At 37.7% G+C, this 18,839-nt stretch overlaps 1 protein-coding gene across 6 annotated transcripts in view; it reads left to right on the top strand.

The window, feature by feature from the left end:
• VEZT (vezatin, adherens junctions transmembrane protein) overlaps positions 1–18,839 on the top strand; it is a 65,492-nt gene that overhangs the window by 15,085 nt on the left and 31,568 nt on the right. For 3 of the 6 annotated variants that reach the window (XM_032687628.1, XM_032687632.1, XM_032687630.1), the window contains exons 2-6: positions 89–223; positions 7,399–7,488; positions 9,891–10,066; positions 12,509–12,784; positions 18,180–18,329. In XM_032687628.1, coding sequence (XP_032543519.1) covers positions 89–223; positions 7,399–7,488; positions 9,891–10,066; positions 12,509–12,784; positions 18,180–18,329 — 827 coding nt within the window. Of the gene's footprint in view, positions 1–88; positions 224–1,126; positions 1,240–7,398; positions 7,489–9,890; positions 10,067–12,508; positions 12,785–18,179; positions 18,330–18,839 lie in introns of all 6 variants that reach the window. The other 3 variants (XM_032687629.1, XM_032687633.1, XM_032687631.1) reach the window with 2 other exon arrangements.

The raw sequence follows: 18,839 nt of genomic DNA on the forward strand, positions 1-18,839 counted from the left end.
GTACTCACAGTTGTGTCTTGTGGGAAACAGGGAATGATTTTTAACATTGTTTTTTTTCTCATTTTTCTTTTTATAACTCCGTTTTCAGAATTCCCCACTCTACCAGTATCTGCAGGATTTGGGACACACAGATTTTGAAGTATGCTCATCAGCGTCGCAGAAGGCGGAGCAATGTGCAGCAGCGGAAAAAGAAAAAGAGCGGACTGTGCGTGCTGCCCAGAAAGTGAGCACTCTCCTATTCCTGAGTATTTGTCTTCTCAAAAGAGAACTACATTGCTTCACAAATAGGCAAAATCAGTATAAAGATAAATCTCTTACTGTATTTAGAAAAAACAAAGGGGAAAAACCCAAACAATAAACCAAGCTAGTTGTCATATCTTGTCTACAAATGTGTTTGGAAACTCGTGGTTAATCAGTATAGTTTGGAGTGTTTCTTTGCAATTATGTAAACTAGGGAAGCAAGAGACTTCGATAAATAATTTTTTGAGTGTTGTAAATTATCTTATTTAGTGGATATTGTTATGTTAGTTTAGCATGACATTCTGGGAATAGAACCTGTAATTTTCTGGAACAAAGTATTTATAGTTCCCAGCCCTTCTCAGGCATTCAGTTACTAAGTATAGCTTTGTCTGTGACAAAGCACAATAAGAAAGAGGATTTCTGGGAAGTATAAATGCAATAACCAATCTGAATGAGATAGTAGAATTGTGCTTAGGGTGTGGTAATTTTCTAACAGTAACAGCTGACAAGAATCATCAACTAATTAGCTCTGAATTCTTCATTCTCTATCTTTTTAAGTAAAGGCTTGGGGACTTTTTTAAACATTTTTGTACTAAAACTGTGATTGAGAATTTGACCATTTAACACCTACTATGGACTACAGATTTTTTGTTTTCCTTATTAAAAATAAATTCTTTTTTACTGTTACTGGTAGTTTACAGGCAATGTGATTCAGATGAGGAGCTCTGGAGTGGGCGAGAAAATTCCTCTTTTGAGACAGCTGATGTAGGAAACTCTTTGCAGCAAATCTGTTGAAAAATCAGTAGTCAGTTGGTCTTCTCCCTTAGCACTTAGATGGAGCCTGGGAAGAGCAGTAATTTTCTGCCTACCTCTTTCACATTCACAGTGGAGAGTTCAAATTACAGTGGATGTGCTCCAACTATGTGCTAACCAGGAGGAAAAAGGTGCCATGTGGACCTCTGTCCTGGTCACTGCAGGCTGAGTTGGGCAGTGCCTCAGGTAGGAACCCAAACCAAGCATCCATGCCTTGATGCGTTTCCTCTGAAGAGTTGTCATTTCTTTCTCCTCTCTCACCACTATCTGTGGTAGCTTCCATCTTGCCTACCGTGGCTTTTAACCTACTGCAGCTCAGTTTTCCTGTTGTTCATTTCTGCTTTATTTCTCTTCTTCCATCTTCAAATCAGAGGTCCACAGCCCCTTTCCTCTTGTTTGTAACCTCTGCTGCTTTCCTGCTGCAGAATGTTCCACCCTTCCAATTAACTGGCAGTAAACATACTATTTTTCCCAAATACAGGCAATATGATATGGCACTGAGATGTCCAGAAGTTCTCCCTGCAGGTTTTGGTGGATGGGAACTCATATGACAAATGAGAAGAGCTGATGCTTTTGTTGGAGTCTTTTTTAAAAATAATGTTGTCTTAATGTATATTCTCTACTCAGTTCTCAGATACTTCAAAGAATTAGCCAAGTTAGTCACAGTTAGGCTTTATTTCAACAATTCTTTTTCAGTTTTGTGTGTGTCACTCTGGTTCCTCATTTGTTTTAGGTCAGAAGCATTATTTTCTTGTGGGATTTTTAATCTGTTTTGCTCTGTGTGGGATCCTAGGTGGGATAAGATTCAGAAGTGTACGAATTTATGTGGATAACATAAATCATTTTTTTTCTGATATGAGGAAGAAGGTGTGTTTTTTGAAGTGTTTGCAAGAGTATGGTGTATTTGAAATGACTGACTTGTGCACTCTTTGAAGTGGAAATTTGGAAGCTGCAGTGTGAAGCTTATTCATTTAGCGGTATTCAGAGAAGTGTTCATGGCTCATATTTTCATATAGTGATACTCATTTCAACCACTCTGTACAGAGTGTATAAGCTTCCTTACACGCTCATTAGTCCATTTGAAAAGACAGGGTAATAAAACATGAAACATTTTGCTTTGGTCCTCAGTGCTGTTGGAGTCTCCTCATAGATAGGTTGGTCATAGTTTCTGTTACCTGTTGGGCAGCTGCGCTGCACACTGTGCTTCATGTCCTCAATCCCCAGTTTCTGAGACTTGTAGTCCTTCCTATGGAAGTGTGCCATGTCTCCCTTCTCTCATGCCCCACTTTCTGACCAGAAATGACCATTAGATAAGATGCAGGGTGCATATCCATTGAGCAGACCAGTAAGTACCACTGCATGCCTAGCACATGGATTAGGCAACCTGTAAAGAATAACCACCCTACAGTAAGAGTCATTAAGTTTAGTACTGTTCAGCAGTGTTCTAGAGTTTACAGCTTTTCAAAGAGTTCAGCAATCATGGAGAAAAAAATTATGAAGGAGTTTCATTCAGAACTCCAGTTTCATGTACTGAGGATTTGTGAGATTAACTGAGGGCAGGAGGAAAAGTGATTCTTGCTGCATCTCCATGTTTCCTTGGCTGGTTTTTCTAATGTAAGATTATTTTAAATTTAATGAATAAATTGATTTCTAGTTACTCTTGATGTGGACAGGTATTGCATTTGTAATAATGATTGCTTCTATCAGTGGTCACAGGGCAAGGCTGAATTTAACTCAAGGTTTAGCTCCTAATTTTGTTTATTTTGAACTACCTTTGAAAATATTCATGGAAATATTAGGTCTACTGCCCTTGCTTTTCAGAATTGTCAGCTGGCACTCACCATAACCCTCAAGAAACCACCTAAAAATATATTTTCCCTTTACAGCTGTTGGCAGTTCTGTGGTATATTTATGTTGAAGATACCTATTCTGACTTAGTTCAGGAAGACTTTAATTAAATGTTTATTTATTTATTTATTTAAACGTTAAAATTTGTTCACTGTTAGTTGAAAGTTAGGATGACATATTTCGTTGGCTCATATTCTGTTCATTACTATGAAGTAATGCATGGACTGTCACTTAGCTGCATTACCTGCATAGTTACTTACGTGGAATTCAGAAAAGCAGTATAATACTGTGTTCATGTATATAGTTTCCACCAAGTTTAATACAAAAGTGCTGTGGGATTAAGAATCTCAAAAGTATTAAGATATACGGCTTTAAAAAGCCTCAAGTATTCTATTTTTTCCCCCTTCCTACCCCTCAAGCATTTTACACTTAATTTTATTTTGTTGGGAGCAAGTCCTCCAGTATTGTGTCAGATGTAGAAGTAATTCATCATGGTTTGCCTTGCAACTTGAAGGAAGTGATTGTGTGTGAAAATGGGCTGTCCATTTCTTACAAATGCTAGGATGACGTTCACATTGTCTCATCACTGTCTAGACAAGGATACTTAGTGGAAATAAGGAAGAAACTTGTGTGTAATTTCTAGTGATAAAATGCCATAGGTTCTTCCTGCTGCTGCTGTTCCAGTACCACTTTGGGAGCGTTAACACTTTTCTTTTGTAATCTGGTGTCAGAAAGTCTGTTTTTGTCATTTGATTCCTGTGTCCCATTTTGGTAGAGTGTCTCAAAAGGAAAGAGAACGAGGGAGAGGCAGCTGACCATGCATTTAAAAAAGTAGACTGGATTTAGGAGGATCTGAGGCTTTGTTGAAACTTTTGTATGACATACAGGCAAATAATTTTGCCTGTCCAGTCATTTCCTCAGTTGTACACAAGACTGTTATCATTTCCCTTCTCTCGGCCCTTGCTGGCCTAGTCTACTGAAATTATAAAATGTCTAGGAAATAAATGTCTTCTGACTTCTGCATATGTACCTACCCACAGTCCTAATATAAAATTATATTCCTTGAGGCTTAGTGTAACTATGATCACAGGGGGTAGATGGTGTTCCATGCTGAGTGATTCCTATTATATGGGTATCATTTTCCTTCGGTTCTGAAAAGCAAGTTTCCAAATGCCTTAAACGCTTTATTGAAATAAAAATGTAAAAGAGTATTGCTTTGTCTTTGAGTTAAGATTGTTCCTCCTCCTTCAGTCAAGTAGGAACCCTATACAGCTGCAATCTGGTGACATGTAGCAAGAATTTGACATGACAAAGATCTAGTTTGGGATCTTCGGGGAGTGAAAAAAACAAATCTGAGAAAAAACTGAGGTTCCTAGTGACTGATACAAATGTTTCTGTTGTGTCTTGCTGTCCTGCCAAACAGAGCATGTGGTTCAGGCTTAAGAAAGACAAACATCAGTTGAATTTGAAGCACATCTTAAATAGTTCTCAAGGTGTGGTTTTGGTGGTGTTTTGATTTTTTTTTTTTTTAATCAGAATATGGTCTTAATGAACATTGAGCTGAAAAACTGTAAAGGTGTTTCTGTTCTGGAGACTGGTGAAATGCCAGGCTCCCATCTGATGGAGTATAGAGATGTGATTAAGCACAGTAATTATAGGTGCAGTGTTTCTGACTGTACTAATCTCTGGAGAAAGTTACTGCTAAAGTTCTGGTCTCTAGACCTGTTTTCTGGAATGAAATCCTATTTGGGTAATTCTGCTTGATCTTTAAGGAATATCTCTTCCCGTTTACACCTTTCCTTTCTCAGTCATTTTCCTAGACTGCTGTGCATATCTGCATGTTTAAATTAATTGTGCTGTCACGCCTTATCCTGTCTTAGATATGGTAATATTTCATCACTAGAACAGAGCTGGTGCTGGAGACAGAGGGTTGTGTTGGGGCTCAGTGCACAGCCCTCAGTGGCTGTGCAGGTGACCTGATGTGGGATGGCAGAGGGATCCATCCTTTGCCTAAGTGTAGGCCTCCCACCCCCTTAATGCTAGTTCTGGGTAGCTGCAAGGTATTTAATATGTAGCATTATCTTCTTCTGTAATGCACAGAATTTCTCTACAAAAAAGAAGTAGTCCTTAGAATTTTTTTTAGATTCAAATGAATGCACCTAAAATGTGCATGTCCTATGCTATTATTTTTTTTAAATGTTAGGAGTTATACATCTTTGTTATTTAGTTTACAGAGGGTTTGACTAAGTGGTGTTCTGAAGTTGTAAGAAGAATGTTCCAGAAGCATTGGCTACATGTCCTGACTTGTGTGTTGGAGAAAGTTGTTTTACTTGTCAGTAACACTCCCAACGGGAATGCAAACTGTGAGACACTACTCCAAGGATCTGAATAATTTAGTATGTTGCTGTACTCTACCGGGTCACAGCCCAAGACAGTGGGTTGTCTTGGTTTGTGTTTTCAAGCTCTGACATGCCTGTTGAGGGTTTATGCAAGCTGGGATTTCTTTTTTTAAACTAAAACATGGAGAATAAACTGAAAGATTACTTACGTAGCATACTAGTTTTTTTTTCAGTAACTCCACAGTTTAGTTTAGTAAGCTGGTAGCAGTTTAAAACTATTCTTGGTGTAGCTTTAAATGTTCATGATAAAAATCAGAAGACTTAAGAAAAGCTAAGCAGTTGAAAACGGTAGGCTTCAAGAGGCATAATCTTAAATTAAATGGACAGTTCATTCTGTGCCCTGCTTTCAATGTACAAGGAAAAGGAATTCTGAATGGAGTATCTGTTTGAAATTCAAATGCAGAGCAAGACCTTTGTTTATGTAATTTCAATTTTCTACAAATTCTAATCAGAAAATTTTGTTTTCTTTTGCACCACTGTACAAGATCCTTGGAGGATAATCTGGTGTTGCAGTTTGTGCCATTCTTCCAATTTATGTCATTGTGCTTGAGCAACGTCAAAATAGAATCACTTGGATTTATTCCGTAGTCTTTAAGTGTGAATTGCTGGAATAGCTCCCCCTAATAAGCCACAATGGTGTCAGTGTATTGGAAAGAGCTATCATTATGAAATTCATGCTATTGTTTTACCTCTCCACTGACCTAAAAACACTTCCTTTTGGCATAGGTCTGCAATTCTAACTATACACAGAAAGGTGAGACATATGTAAGAAACACTTGAGTTAGATTATCTAAGTGGGCACCAAATTAAGTTATTTCAAAAACTGTTGAAGCTTAAGGGCTTTAAGGTGACAATTTCAGATGTTGAAGCTGCTCTGGCTTGCTGTGCCAGACTTGTCACACTGCCTTTCAGAGGGCTGTCAGGCTGGTCATAGGGCTAACTGCAAAGCTCCAAGCTCCTGTTGCTTGGGTTTCCCACCTTATAGTTGTGGGGAAACCAAGAAAAAAAAACAAAGAAGAGGGGAATAAAAAAAAGAAAAAAACTCCAAACCCAAAAAAACAAGAGGGAGAAACAGAAACTGTCACCTTTTATACATTTAGCTATTAGAATCTGTATGGAGTTTTGTTTTTTTTATTTTGAAGAAGTATGCCACAAAATGTAAGCACTTCACAATCAATTTCTTTTGGCATGCATTTTGTTTGATTGTATTACATGTCAGCAGTCTGAAGATTAAGAGGTAGGGCCTAAGAATTCATGAAATATATGTAAGTAAATATTTTGAAAAATACTTCCTGTCAGCTCAGTCTGAGGAAAGTAGATATACAGCGTGTGTCAAAAGCTGCTTCTTTTTTTCATTGGATGGCTGCAGACTGAAGCAAAATTGTACATCTATTCAATTATAATCAGTCATGCATCATGTTTTAGGAAGATACATGAGTAAAATGTGTGATGACTGAGAGGGAGTCCCTCTAATTAAAGGCGTTTGAAGTTATGTTTACAGCTCAGACAAAAGTATGGATTTAGGTTGCAGGGGAAGCAGTATGGAGATAAAGGACCTGATAGCACACACTGGTTTGGACAGTTCCTCTTCTTACCCTCACTATTCCCTGTCTCTGTTCACAACTCCTCTGAAGCCTTGTTCTCAAGCTGCAGTGGGCTGTCCTCTCCCAGTCTTTTACTTTTTTTTCAGCCCCTGTCAGCCATTTAACGTGTCGGCTTTTTATCCTCCAGGAGAGAGAAAGTCTTTCATATCGATGCAGTAGCTGCCAACTCGAGATCAAACTAATTCTAGCTGTAGTTATTTTTAACAGAACAACATAACAATCTATTATGCTCCAAATAGGTGGAGTTACTGAAAGCTTTATTTTATTCTCTTGTGTACAAGCAAACTGACAGGAAGCAGATGTTCTCTTAGTGTACTGTGAAGTTAGGCCAGACACAGTAAGTGAAACTTCCTTACAGGTACTTGTGTTTGAGCTAACAAGAAAAGCAAATGCAGAAGTAAAAGCATTGTATGTTGTTATTTATTTATTTTTGGCTTTGGAGATTTTTTTGGTTTTTTGGTTTTTTTAATTGGAATAATTTCTGTTCCCTTCAGCAAGGCATCCTGTCAAAACTAGTTGAGTTCTTTAGAAGCTGGTTTCCTTTTCCACAGTATAAGAAAAACGATGACATACTTCACCGACTGGTAAGTGATCACTTTTTTTATTTTTCCATTTCCTTTCCTAATCCACAGGTCTTCCTGCTCCTCTAAGCAACATCTTTGGTCTGTATTGTTGGTTTTGGCTCTTAAGAGTTTTACTTATTCTTCAGATAGTACTGATTTTGATTTTCAGAGTTACTGTGCCAAATTGGGCACAAAAGGACAGGAACAGTATCAGGAGTCAGGGTGAAGATGTTCAAAATGTGGAAGAGAAGATAAAATATGTTAGAAATTAAAGCAGTTCTTGAAAGCTGAAAGGAGTTAACCTGCAGTGTAGGTATCCCCATTGGTGGAAGGCAGTGGGGAGATACTAACTGAGAAAGTCCTTGTGTTGCCCCCTAGTGCCTTGCAGAGACTGCCTAAGACAGAAGGCTCTAGGGCTTCACCTGAGTATTGCTTCACCCTCTATTTCAGCTTGTTGGCTCAGGCATAGCACCACTGCAGTGCAGCTGTGCTAGTGCTGGACCCATCCTGGCCTCTTAGTTTCTGTGTTGCTGTCCACAGGGCTTCTGCATTTGGGGGAAGCAAAGCAAACTAAGGCACCTCCATTCTAATGCTTCAGAACAGTGCTACCATTGAGCACAGACATCCGTTCAGCGCTCTGGCTGTAGGGAGTGGCCAGATCTGTTCTCTGTGCTACCAATGTGCTCTCATTTCAGCAGTTCAGAAGCAGGTTGTGTGCCCCAACAGAGGTTGTATTCTCCTCCTCCTGGAGCCTGCAGGATCATTTAGGGCTCAAGTCAACCTGTGTGGGTTAGAGACCTGAAGGGGGATAGTTCTACCCCAGTTTGTTAAAAGTAATTTTATGCTGCCTTTATACCTGTTCTCTGCAGCACCACTTTCTAGCCAGTTCAGTCTCCAGTCTGGGCTTGTCTCAGATCTGCTTTAACTTGTACCCAGCTACTTCAGGCTTGCAAATGTCACCTTAGTCAGACTGTTCCAGAATCTGGAATTTTGATATCTTTTTTTTCTACTATGATGTAGGGTTGACATCTTAAAATATAGCTTCAAAAGAAAATTTTGAGCAACATGAGGAGTTAGGCTTTTCCATTTCTCAGAGAGTTCTACCAAACCCAATTGCTCTCTCTTTTCCTTTATCTCAGGAGAACAAAATTTCCTCTAAAATCTCTCATTAGTGATCTTTGATTGACTTTTTTTGTCCTCCCTCTTCCCCTATGAATCAAAAGGTATTATCTTAACAGCAATTTTCAGCCTTTCTTTCTTGAGATGGAGGCATAACTGAAAAACATGGAGAACCTGTTTGTCCTGCTGCGTACTACAAAGTAGGGTACTGAAATGACACAGGATGCGTTGGAGGAGGGCAGAGTTTTCTCTTGCACACAGTCCTGAAAAAAATGTTTTCCGTTAAAAGTAGAATGCAGATTATCTGAGGTGACATCAGTGTATGAAATTAAACTTTTAAACCAGCTATCCTGTGGTTTCGTAAAGAATCTCATTCTGTCAATGACAGAACTAAACAGATTTTGTACTGTGAAATGTAACACTTGTGTTAAAAGCTTCTGTTAGAGGATTTTCAGAAATATTCTCCTTTCTCTCTTGTAATTAGCTAGGTGCAAAGATGCATGTGTTCAGTGTTTGTTGGGTTTTGTTATGACATTCTTAAATTAAAATGTTTTGTATTATGGTTTGGTGCACTATGCTATGGGCTTCTCTGATGGACATATTTGTCTTCAAGAACTGCCTATTTGACTTGAAGACCTATAGTAGGGGAATTCACAAGTAAGTAGCTCCCTAAAGTTTGCCTGGAGTTTATCAACTGGGGGGGTCTTCAGAGCCCCATGCTGTTTCATGTTTGGATTGAGTTTCCTTGGGAAAGGTACAAAATCCTGCAGGAGAGGACTTCATTGCCTTGGCCTGGGGCTTGAGTCTGATGCTTTAACCCTACTGTTACTAAGTGTCCACAAGTGACTTTTTGTTGACTGATTTGCAATCTCTCTCTTTTTTTTCTCTATTTTTTGTTTGTTAATGACATAAATAATGTCATGACATTTTAAAAAAAAAAGTGTTTACTGTTTCAGTAATGATCTTCTTATAGATGCAGGACCTCTCTGATTCTTTATGCAAATATATTGGCATACTCTGTGGCCTGTTTCCAGTTATTGTTACTATCTAGGTCAGATCACAAAGTCAGTGTCATGCATCCTGCAAGTCTGAACTGTTAGGTTGTATGTGAGTTTTTAAAGTTAAACATGTTTAATAAAAATGGAGTAGCTACTTGTGATATATCTGAAACATTCCTGTACTCTTTGAGAATAGACTGTTATCAGTAAAGTGTAGAGTGTCTGGGTGTTTTCCTTGTTCTGCTAACTTAATTTTTGCATATTCTTTACTAATGCCTGTTTTTTCTCCTGCCCGTTTGTGGTAAGGATGTTGGATTTCGAGTTGACACGCTCCGTACCATCCTGCAACAGGAAGTTCTGCTGCAGGAGGATGTGGAGCTGATTGAGTTCCTTGACCCCAGTATCCTGTCTGCGGGGCAGTGTAAGCAACAGGAAAACAGGCAGCTTCCAACACTGCGCTCCCTAGCAACTCCTAATATTTGGTATTGTATAGAGAATATCTACCACTATATTCACTGAGAAACAAGCAAAAAATATATTGTATGTTCTTGAAATAAAATACAGCATTAAAGTAACTGGTTTTTTCACAGGTCCTTTGGTCCACTAGTCCCCAGACTTTTTATAAGAGTGTTTTGTTTCTTCAGACATTTTATTCAAAGAGTGAATTTTAATCTGAGATAGCTACTTGAACATGAATGGATACTTCCAAACTAATATATTCTATTAGGAAGAACTAACATGGTTGATTAATTCATTAATTTCTAAAGCTATACAAAGGTGATTTTGAGAAATGAGACATGATTGTGAGGACTGAATTGAAAAGTGGGTTTTTTGCTGTGGTCTTCATAAAATATGCTGCAAGGGGGAGAGGTGAGGTGGGATTTACAATTGATTTTCAGATGTAGAATACCAGAAGAATAAACTAAGAACTATTTAAATAGGATGCATTGAAGTCAAGAAAGTTGTGTGGAATTGACTCAAGAATACTGAGCAGGCTGACTGCAGCATTATCTGAACAACTAGCACCTGTATTTGAAAAATAACAAGGCCAGTTGTTGTTTTGACAGTGTGTCTTGCTCAGAAACGGACAGGAATCAGTAGATAAAAATCTTATAACACAACCCAGTGCTATTTTGTCATATGTATGTTAGAAAAATAGATAAAATTATTATAGTCAACCCCAGCTGTTTAAGTTATGTCATTATTGATGTTCTCTGTCAAACAAGAGAACGTTTGAACTAGATTTTTCTGATCCTAGCATTATTTGGTTTCTTTCACTGTTCAGATGATAAAGTACACTTAACAAAATAAGTGAATATTGCTCAACTTACAGATGACACCAAGTTTGTGTTTTCATAGAATAGAGGGTCAAAATTAGATTGGAGAAATACCTTGAAACTGATAGAAAAGTCAATAAAGACAAAAGTCTAATGCTGCACTTGGGAAGGAAAAGTTAAATTAATAAACACAAAGTGATGAATAATTGGATATGCAGTACTATTCCAGAAAAGAAACTGAGATTGATAGTGTTAGGATGTGTAGAAGGTGGTTAGGAACATGGGGATCAGGGAAAGATGTGAGGAAAAATAATGCAATTAGTCTGCCAGTGATTCAGACTGAACTTGGGGGAAATCTTTTGAACTCTACGGATACTCATGAGTTGGAATGGCTGTCTGCACGGGTTGTGAAGTCTCATCTTTGGTCTGTCCATGATGATCTGGGCTAACCAGAAACTGAAAATGGACGAAGTGAGCTCTTAGATCCCTTTTAGTCTTTTAATTGTTGTGATTTATTTTTTTCATTTACCAAGGAAGTTAGAGACTGTGTGTCTGTCCCTTTTAAAGGGACTATTTTGGACTATTTTAACCCTGGACTATTTTAACCCTGGACCTCTACTGTTTTAACCCTGGACCTATCAGGAGCCAGTAGCCCTGAAGAGTTAACACTTGTAAAGCTTGTTGAAATTTGCCCACAAAGCCATCCAGAAAATAGAAACCCAGAGACCATGTCTTATTTTAGAAATGGAAAAATATTCCTTGTGAATACTTCCAAATCTAAATGCAGGATACACAGCTTTATGGCGTAAAGAAAGTGAATATTTTTCATTGAAAAAATTCTGAAAAACTGTAGTTGAAATGCACCTTGAAGCCAATATCCCATCCATCTCTGTGAAGATTGTAATTATTTTACAAAACTGTAATATATATGAAACACAGTGTATTTTTAGCAGTTATTTATGTTGAATTTTTCTAGAAAAAAAATAACTGAAGTTTTTGAAATGTCCTTTAGAAATAACTGAACTGAACTGAACTGAACTGAAGAACTCTGTTCTTCAAGGATTTTTAAAAGCTGCCAAATTATTTAAAATAACTATTCAAGTCATATTTATAAAAATGTGTTAAAAACTAGTAGTGTGTTGGTGTCCAAGTTAAATGAGTCAGACTCTAGAAAAAATACATCTGGCATTACTTGAGGGATTTGCTACCAAAAGAAACATGCCCTTCCCTACTGTACTCTTGAACCTGGAAGTACAGATATTATGGTTCCTACATGCCCTGGCTTATAATTCTGAGTAGTCAGGTTTTTTCTTTTTCTGTTTTCTTTTCTTTTTCTTTTTCCTTTTTTTTTTTTAAGTCACATGTAAGAGAAACTGACCTTTCAAAGTGGTATATTATTCTTTTACTCATGCTATAAAAAGCTGGAGAAATGTTTCCTTAGAGTATACCAAGCATGTAATATCAGGTACCTATTCATCTAAGTCTGCTACTAGCATAGTTTTTGTTGTTCACAACTCCCTTCAGGACCTACATAAAAACCTCATAATAAGATGTTGTAATCCTAAATGTAACTGAAAATTTTGGGATTTTTTTACATCTTGTTTGACCTCAGGAATCTGTGGTTGATGATACTTTCTCTGTTTGCAGGGATGTTTCACTGTTTCTTGCCTTTGTAAGTGCACTGCTTATGCTTCCTTCATGGTGGAAGGAATCATCGTGGCTGCTGTGGGGACTAGTTCTGCTTGTCTATGCAGTCTTTAGAGTATGGGGCACATGGAGGACAGCCAAGCTGCAAATGTCCCTGCGAAAATACTGTATCCAGCTGGAAGAAACAGTGGCAAATAGCCGAGCTTTTACTAATCTCGTGAGGAAAGCTCTACGACTCATTCAAGAGACTGAAGTAATTTCCAGAGGATTTACCCTGTGAGTCTGTATTTCAATTTATTTAATACACAGATCCATTCAAGCCCGCTGTCTTCTAAAATTGTCTTGTTACACTGCCTCCTGTAACAAGTGGAACTACTGAAAAACTGTACTTAAAGGTTTTTGTTTACATAAAATAGTATAATTGCAATTCATACTAAAAGAATGAATTCTAACAACTCAGTGTTAAAACCCTGCATCCTGAAGGTGGATTAAGTCTCACAAAACTCATATGTCTTTGAAATCTCCTGCTCTACTAGCAATGAAATACACAAAGAAATGGATTTTGAACTAATTCTCTTAACGATTTTGGGAAGTCATTTAGAGAGTTGGTTGGTTGAGATTTTTTTTTATCTTAAATTACCAAATATATGTAAATAAACTGATCTGCAAGTAATCATTCATAGCTTAGAAAACAAGATAACATGAAAACCATTCTATTTTTATTTAACAAATAACAGTCTGAAGTAGTGAGAACAGAGTAATCAGCAAGACCATCAAAGGTCATTTCCCACCTCAAATGAAGTTAATATTACTCTTTTTTTTCTTGCATACAATTGTTGAAACATTTAGCTTCTTAAATTAGTTACTGTTGAATTTGCCTCTCTTTCACTTAAGAGGTGTGAAAGTGTTTCTGATTACTTAGCTCTTGTAGTGATTTGGTAAGTTTTGCTTATTTGCTATGTGAAAGGACATTGGAACGTGTTCAGTGTATGCAATGATTCCAAAGCCAAGAGGCCTGCTTCTGTGCACTCTCATTGGCATGGATGCTTTTCCCTTGTAACAACCTGTGGTGAGATACATACCTGTGCCAGTTAGACTTAAGGCTAAAGGACATGGGAAACACCAACACCTAAAATACAGTTGAATTCTTTCTAAAAACAATAAAAAATTCCCTTGCATGCACCAAGAAGTTGTTTGTTCGTGCCAGACCAACTATTCTGCATTCAGGCACATGTTCTTACATGCAAGCTTGAAACTGTGGACTTGAAATTTTGGATTAATTTTCTAGCTTGACATACCTTCAGTGTGCTTCATTGAAGAAACGTTTCGTTCTCCCTTCGGAATGCATAAGCATGTATTAAGTCTGCCGAGCTATGTGTTTTGTTTTGATCTGGATTTTTTGCTGAAGAAGCATATAGTTAAGCAATAGGCAGTCTTATCTTTGCAAACGGGTTCTTAAAAGAAATTATTGTTAGGGCTTGTCCAAATTACAGATGAGAAAAACATTTGGATTTTTGCCCAAGTTTAAGCAAACGAACTTCTGGTCAATGTCTAAATTGCTGCTGCCTTGTTCTTTTACTACATTTCTTAGATAACAGATTAACAAAAAACAGACTGGTCTTTAAGCTGATGCTTGATCTAATAGCCTCTTTACTTAAAACTTTGGCAAAGTTTTCAAAAGACTTTGGAGTATGGATGGAGTGGGAGAAGTCTGACTGACATCCTCACTGGAACAATTGTACAGTATAAAGAAGTCAGTGCTGTACAAGTTTTGATTTGGTTTAGCCTGGAGGAATTTCTAACTCCAGAGTGTCCTTTCCTACATCCACATATGCAAGAGATGCTGCTGCACGGGTCAATGAGAAATTCTTTGCTTGAGGTAGCACTTGGTATATGATCCAAAAAACTAGTTATCTCTTTTTTTCTTCTAGAATTTTGCAACAATAAACTTCAGCAGAACAAAGTTTAGTACAATCTCCTGTAGTAATCTTGTCAGAGTCTTAGTGCTTGTTCAGAAAGAGTCACGTGGCAATAGAAATGGTTGCATCTGAAACGTTAATGAGTATTGTCTTGTGTTATTTTACATCCTTAAAGAATGAGAGTTCAATCAGGTAGTGCAGCATCCTGGTCAGTGACACATAAGCAAGTGTTTTAAGGTGTTGCTAGCTCAGCATACTTTGGGCACTGTGCATTAATGATATTGTGAATGGAAAGATACTGAAGCTGACAAATAGTACCAAGTTCAGATTTTGACTAGCTGTTCTTAGCTAAACTGTGATAGGGCAAGCCCAGGTCTGCAGCTGAAGTTCCTTGTGCTCCACTTGTGGTTTTCTTTCCCACGGCACCATCCATTGCTATTTTTGTAGGCTAAATTATATATACTTTGAAATATCTATGGTTTTGCTTTATTATACCCTATTTGCCCCTTATTAATTGATATTGGACTGTCTCTGTAAATGTTACATTATTTCTGATGAGGTTTTGGTCATCACTAGTTCAGTATTTGCTACTATGTGGTAGTGACTGCTATACTCAAATATTATTCAAACGTAATTTTGCCTTCATTCCCCTCCCACCCAATAAAACTCATAGCAGCCATATAGAATAGGAACTGAGAACTTGAGCAGGGAGCTTGGACTAGATCATTTCCATTGGTCCCTCCCAACCTTAACTGTTCTGTGATTCTGTAATCCTGTCGGGCTTTTCTTATATTAGCTACTCTCAAAGATACTCTGATATTCTGATTCCAGAATGGCCTTCAGAAGTGTTTAGCGCTGCTGGTGGTGTTTCAGGTGTACCTACTCGTACAAGCTCTGCAATGCAGAGATGGCCAAGATCTCACCTGGGTAATATGGATTACAGAAATTGTGTAGCAAAGGTTAGGCAATGCTCTACTCAGGCAGAAAGGCAGTATTTCTGTCTAATTGCTTCACTCGTAATTAATTAGACAAATGAAGCCTGATCATGGATTGCAGCCTGGAATTTCTGCAGCGTAATGAAAGTATGTCCATTGTCTTGCACATTATAAAATGAGAACTGAAGGAATACATAATGAAAGGCTGCAGCAATAAGCAGCAAGTATTTATTCCCTTGCCTGTCACTGAAATAATTAACTTCTTTTCCAAAATGCTCCCTTTCTACTATATTTTAAACTGGAATTAAACCCTATGAGCACATCTTGGTGCATATTAGCATCTTTATAGAACAGCTTTCATGTTGGAGTGCAGGAATAGGTTTCAATGTGTCTATATAAGTTTGTTGGAAGTTGAAAGCCAATTTAAGATTTAGCTTGTGAAAATAATGGAGAAATATGTCACTGTTTTTTACAAGTAACATGAGTCTGGAGCAGTAGGAAAGAAAATTCATCCTTAACCTTTTTTTCTTCTTGCTACTTGTGGCTGATATGCAAAGGTGATAACATTTTGTAAGTCAAATTAAAATATATAGAAGATAAGAGAGACTTTTTACAAGAGTATGTAGTGATAGGACAAGGGAGAATGGCTTAATCTGAAATAGGGCAGGTTTAGATTAGATATTAGGAAGAAATTCTTACTTTGAGGGTGGTGGGACACAGGAAGCTGCAGATGCCCCATCCTGGAAATGTTCAAGGCTAGGCTGGATGGGGCTTCGAGCAGCTTGGTCTAGTGGAAGGTGTCCCTCCTCATGGCAGGGTGGTTGGAACTAGAGGATTGTCAAGGTCCCTTCCAACCCAAACAATTCTGTGATTCTGTGAAGATAAATGAAACATTAGGAAGTTAGGGATATGACATGTCTGACATGTAGACATTTATAACAAATTATACTAATCTAAGATTAGTGGAATAAAGAAGAATTATTTTCTGAAAAGACTGAATCAAGCCTTTCCAGAAGGAAAGCAGATTGTTTTGCTCAATACTGGCACTACATGCTGTGCATGAGTTGTGCTGTATTTGTTTTGAGTAGAAGTTGGAAATGCTTGCATCGCTATAGAAGAACATGGACCTTTGTCTCTTTTTTACAGTAGAAGAATTTTCCTCCTTTTCTTTGAGCCTGTTTCTGACAATTCCCCCTGGGCTTGAGTCTACAAACTGATGTGAGAGTTTATATATAAATACTTCCACTTTTTACCTTGGAAAACCAGAGAAACATTAGAGCTTGGCATGTACTGCATTACATGCTGTGGTCCCTAGTGAAATGTACATCTAGTCTAGGCATTTGAAATTTACATTTAGAAATGGAAATGAATACAGTTTTTCTGTTTTAATCAGATTTTAAAGTTATGAGATGTTATATAAACCATTTGAATATCACATAATTTAATGTGGTATGCAGATATTTTATATTGTATTTCAGCTAGCATATTCAGTATATGGCAATATTTGGCATGAATCTGCTTGTGTTAATTATGCTTAACATACTGATATGGGTTCAGCCTTGCTCACTGGGTGGTCTGCATTGCTTTTCATAGTTGACGGTGAAGACCATAAACTATTTCCCCTCCTGGCAATGTTCAGCATGGCCCAGCTAAGCGCATGGAGTAGGTCTGACATTTTTCCAGCAGGGTCAGGCCTACTGACTTAGCTTTTTTGATCAGACAGGCTACAGAAACAGTTACCAAGGCAGCAACACACCTCAGTCTTGCCAGGTACCCTGTAAGCTTTTCCCTTTTAAGTGACTGTGGACATGAATTCACCTCCTCACCTGCCCTTGGGAAGGTGAGAGCAGAAGCAGGCTTCCAGTCCCCAAACAATTAATCCCAATTGATCATCCTATTGTCCATCTGCACTATTTTCATTCCCAGGCTGATTCTACTAAACACAGCCCCAGCAAGCAGAGTACACCTAGGCTGTTTACAGTGTCTCAGTCATAGGTTTGGCATCAGATTGTATATGAATAGATATAGCTAGAGCTTAATGTTACTCAGACATGTGCAATGTTCACCCAGTTCACAATTCATTTTGTTTCCAAATGAGGCAATTTCTTACAGTGCTGAAGCCATTCTGAAGTATATTCTGATAGGCAAATGGCATTGTTTCTTTTAAATGGTATGTTCACCTGAACAGGCGGATGCCAAATATAATTTCAAATGTGCTTGTGTGGTTGCATATATTTCATGTGTTTACCTGTCAAAACTCCCACAAACACAGCTGTCATTCATTGCATGATGATAAAATCTGTGTCACCACTCAAATAATATTTCTCTTGACCTAGAAAAGTTTCTGCATGGAGGAAGTTAAATGAATATGGTATTTTGCATGAGTAACTATGTAGTGGCACATTTTTTCTGCAAAAATTATTGAAAGAATAAGCTTAGATGTAAAGAAATGTGTTAAATACCTGTTTATTAAAACTTCCAAAACTGACAGTGTAATAGTTTCATATCAGAGATAATGTTACAGTTTGTCTACCCTTAGTGTATTATCTTAGAAAATTTTAGAGAAAATAAATGTGCATAGGAGTTTTGCCATGGCTCAGATGAGAATAGAATCAGGCTATCTACTGAGGAATCCTGGCTGCTATCTGAAATGTTGATTAAATATATCATTGATAGGATGGATTTTTTTTTTTAAATCTCATAGTTTCTGAGTGGTTTGAAAAAGTTTTCTAAATAATGGAATAAGAAAGCGTATGTACTGTCTTTTAAAAATACTTTAGGACATCTGTACAGTTGTATCACATTTTACTTTTCAAGTTTGCTTGACAGGGTCAGTGCTGCTTGCCCATTTAATAAAGCTGGACAGCATCCTAGTCAGCACCTGATTGGTCTCCGGAAGGCCGTGTATCGATCCGTCAGAGCCAACTTTCGGGCTTCAAGACTGGCCACTCTGTACATGCTGAAAAAATATCCTTTCTGTACAAACCCATGAGTGAAGATACTCCATATTACCTACCTGTGGTTGTGTCAATGTTTAGAGTCAGTATTTCTAGAAACATACAATTTCTAATTATGTATCTAGACAAAGTAAAGAAAAGGTAGCACAGTAAATTGGGGCTTATGCTTGTTTTGGAATGTGTTTAAAATTTTTGCCTCTGTGTACTGTGCGGATGCATTGATTGCACTGAAAACATTGTCCCAGTTACAGACACCCATGCCTTTGGTGTGAGTGCCGATGATGTATTTCAGAGTCCTTCAGGTTTTTGTTTTATAATTCCTCTTAGCCATCTTTTTCCCTTGCACCAAAATATCCTCTTCTCTGAACAAATGGCCTTTCACTCAACATCCCTGTGTTCAAAGGTAAGTTGATTTTCTATTTCAGACAAGCTGAGTGGAACTGATTACATTAATTTAGCCAAAAGGCACATTTAAAAGCAAGGAGTTTTTACCCTGAATCAGACCAGAACTCTTTGTTCA

Source organism: Chiroxiphia lanceolata, chromosome 5, assembly GCF_009829145.1.
Source record: "Chiroxiphia lanceolata isolate bChiLan1 chromosome 5, bChiLan1.pri, whole genome shotgun sequence".
NCBI classification, from domain to species: domain Eukaryota; kingdom Metazoa; phylum Chordata; class Aves; order Passeriformes; family Pipridae; genus Chiroxiphia; species Chiroxiphia lanceolata.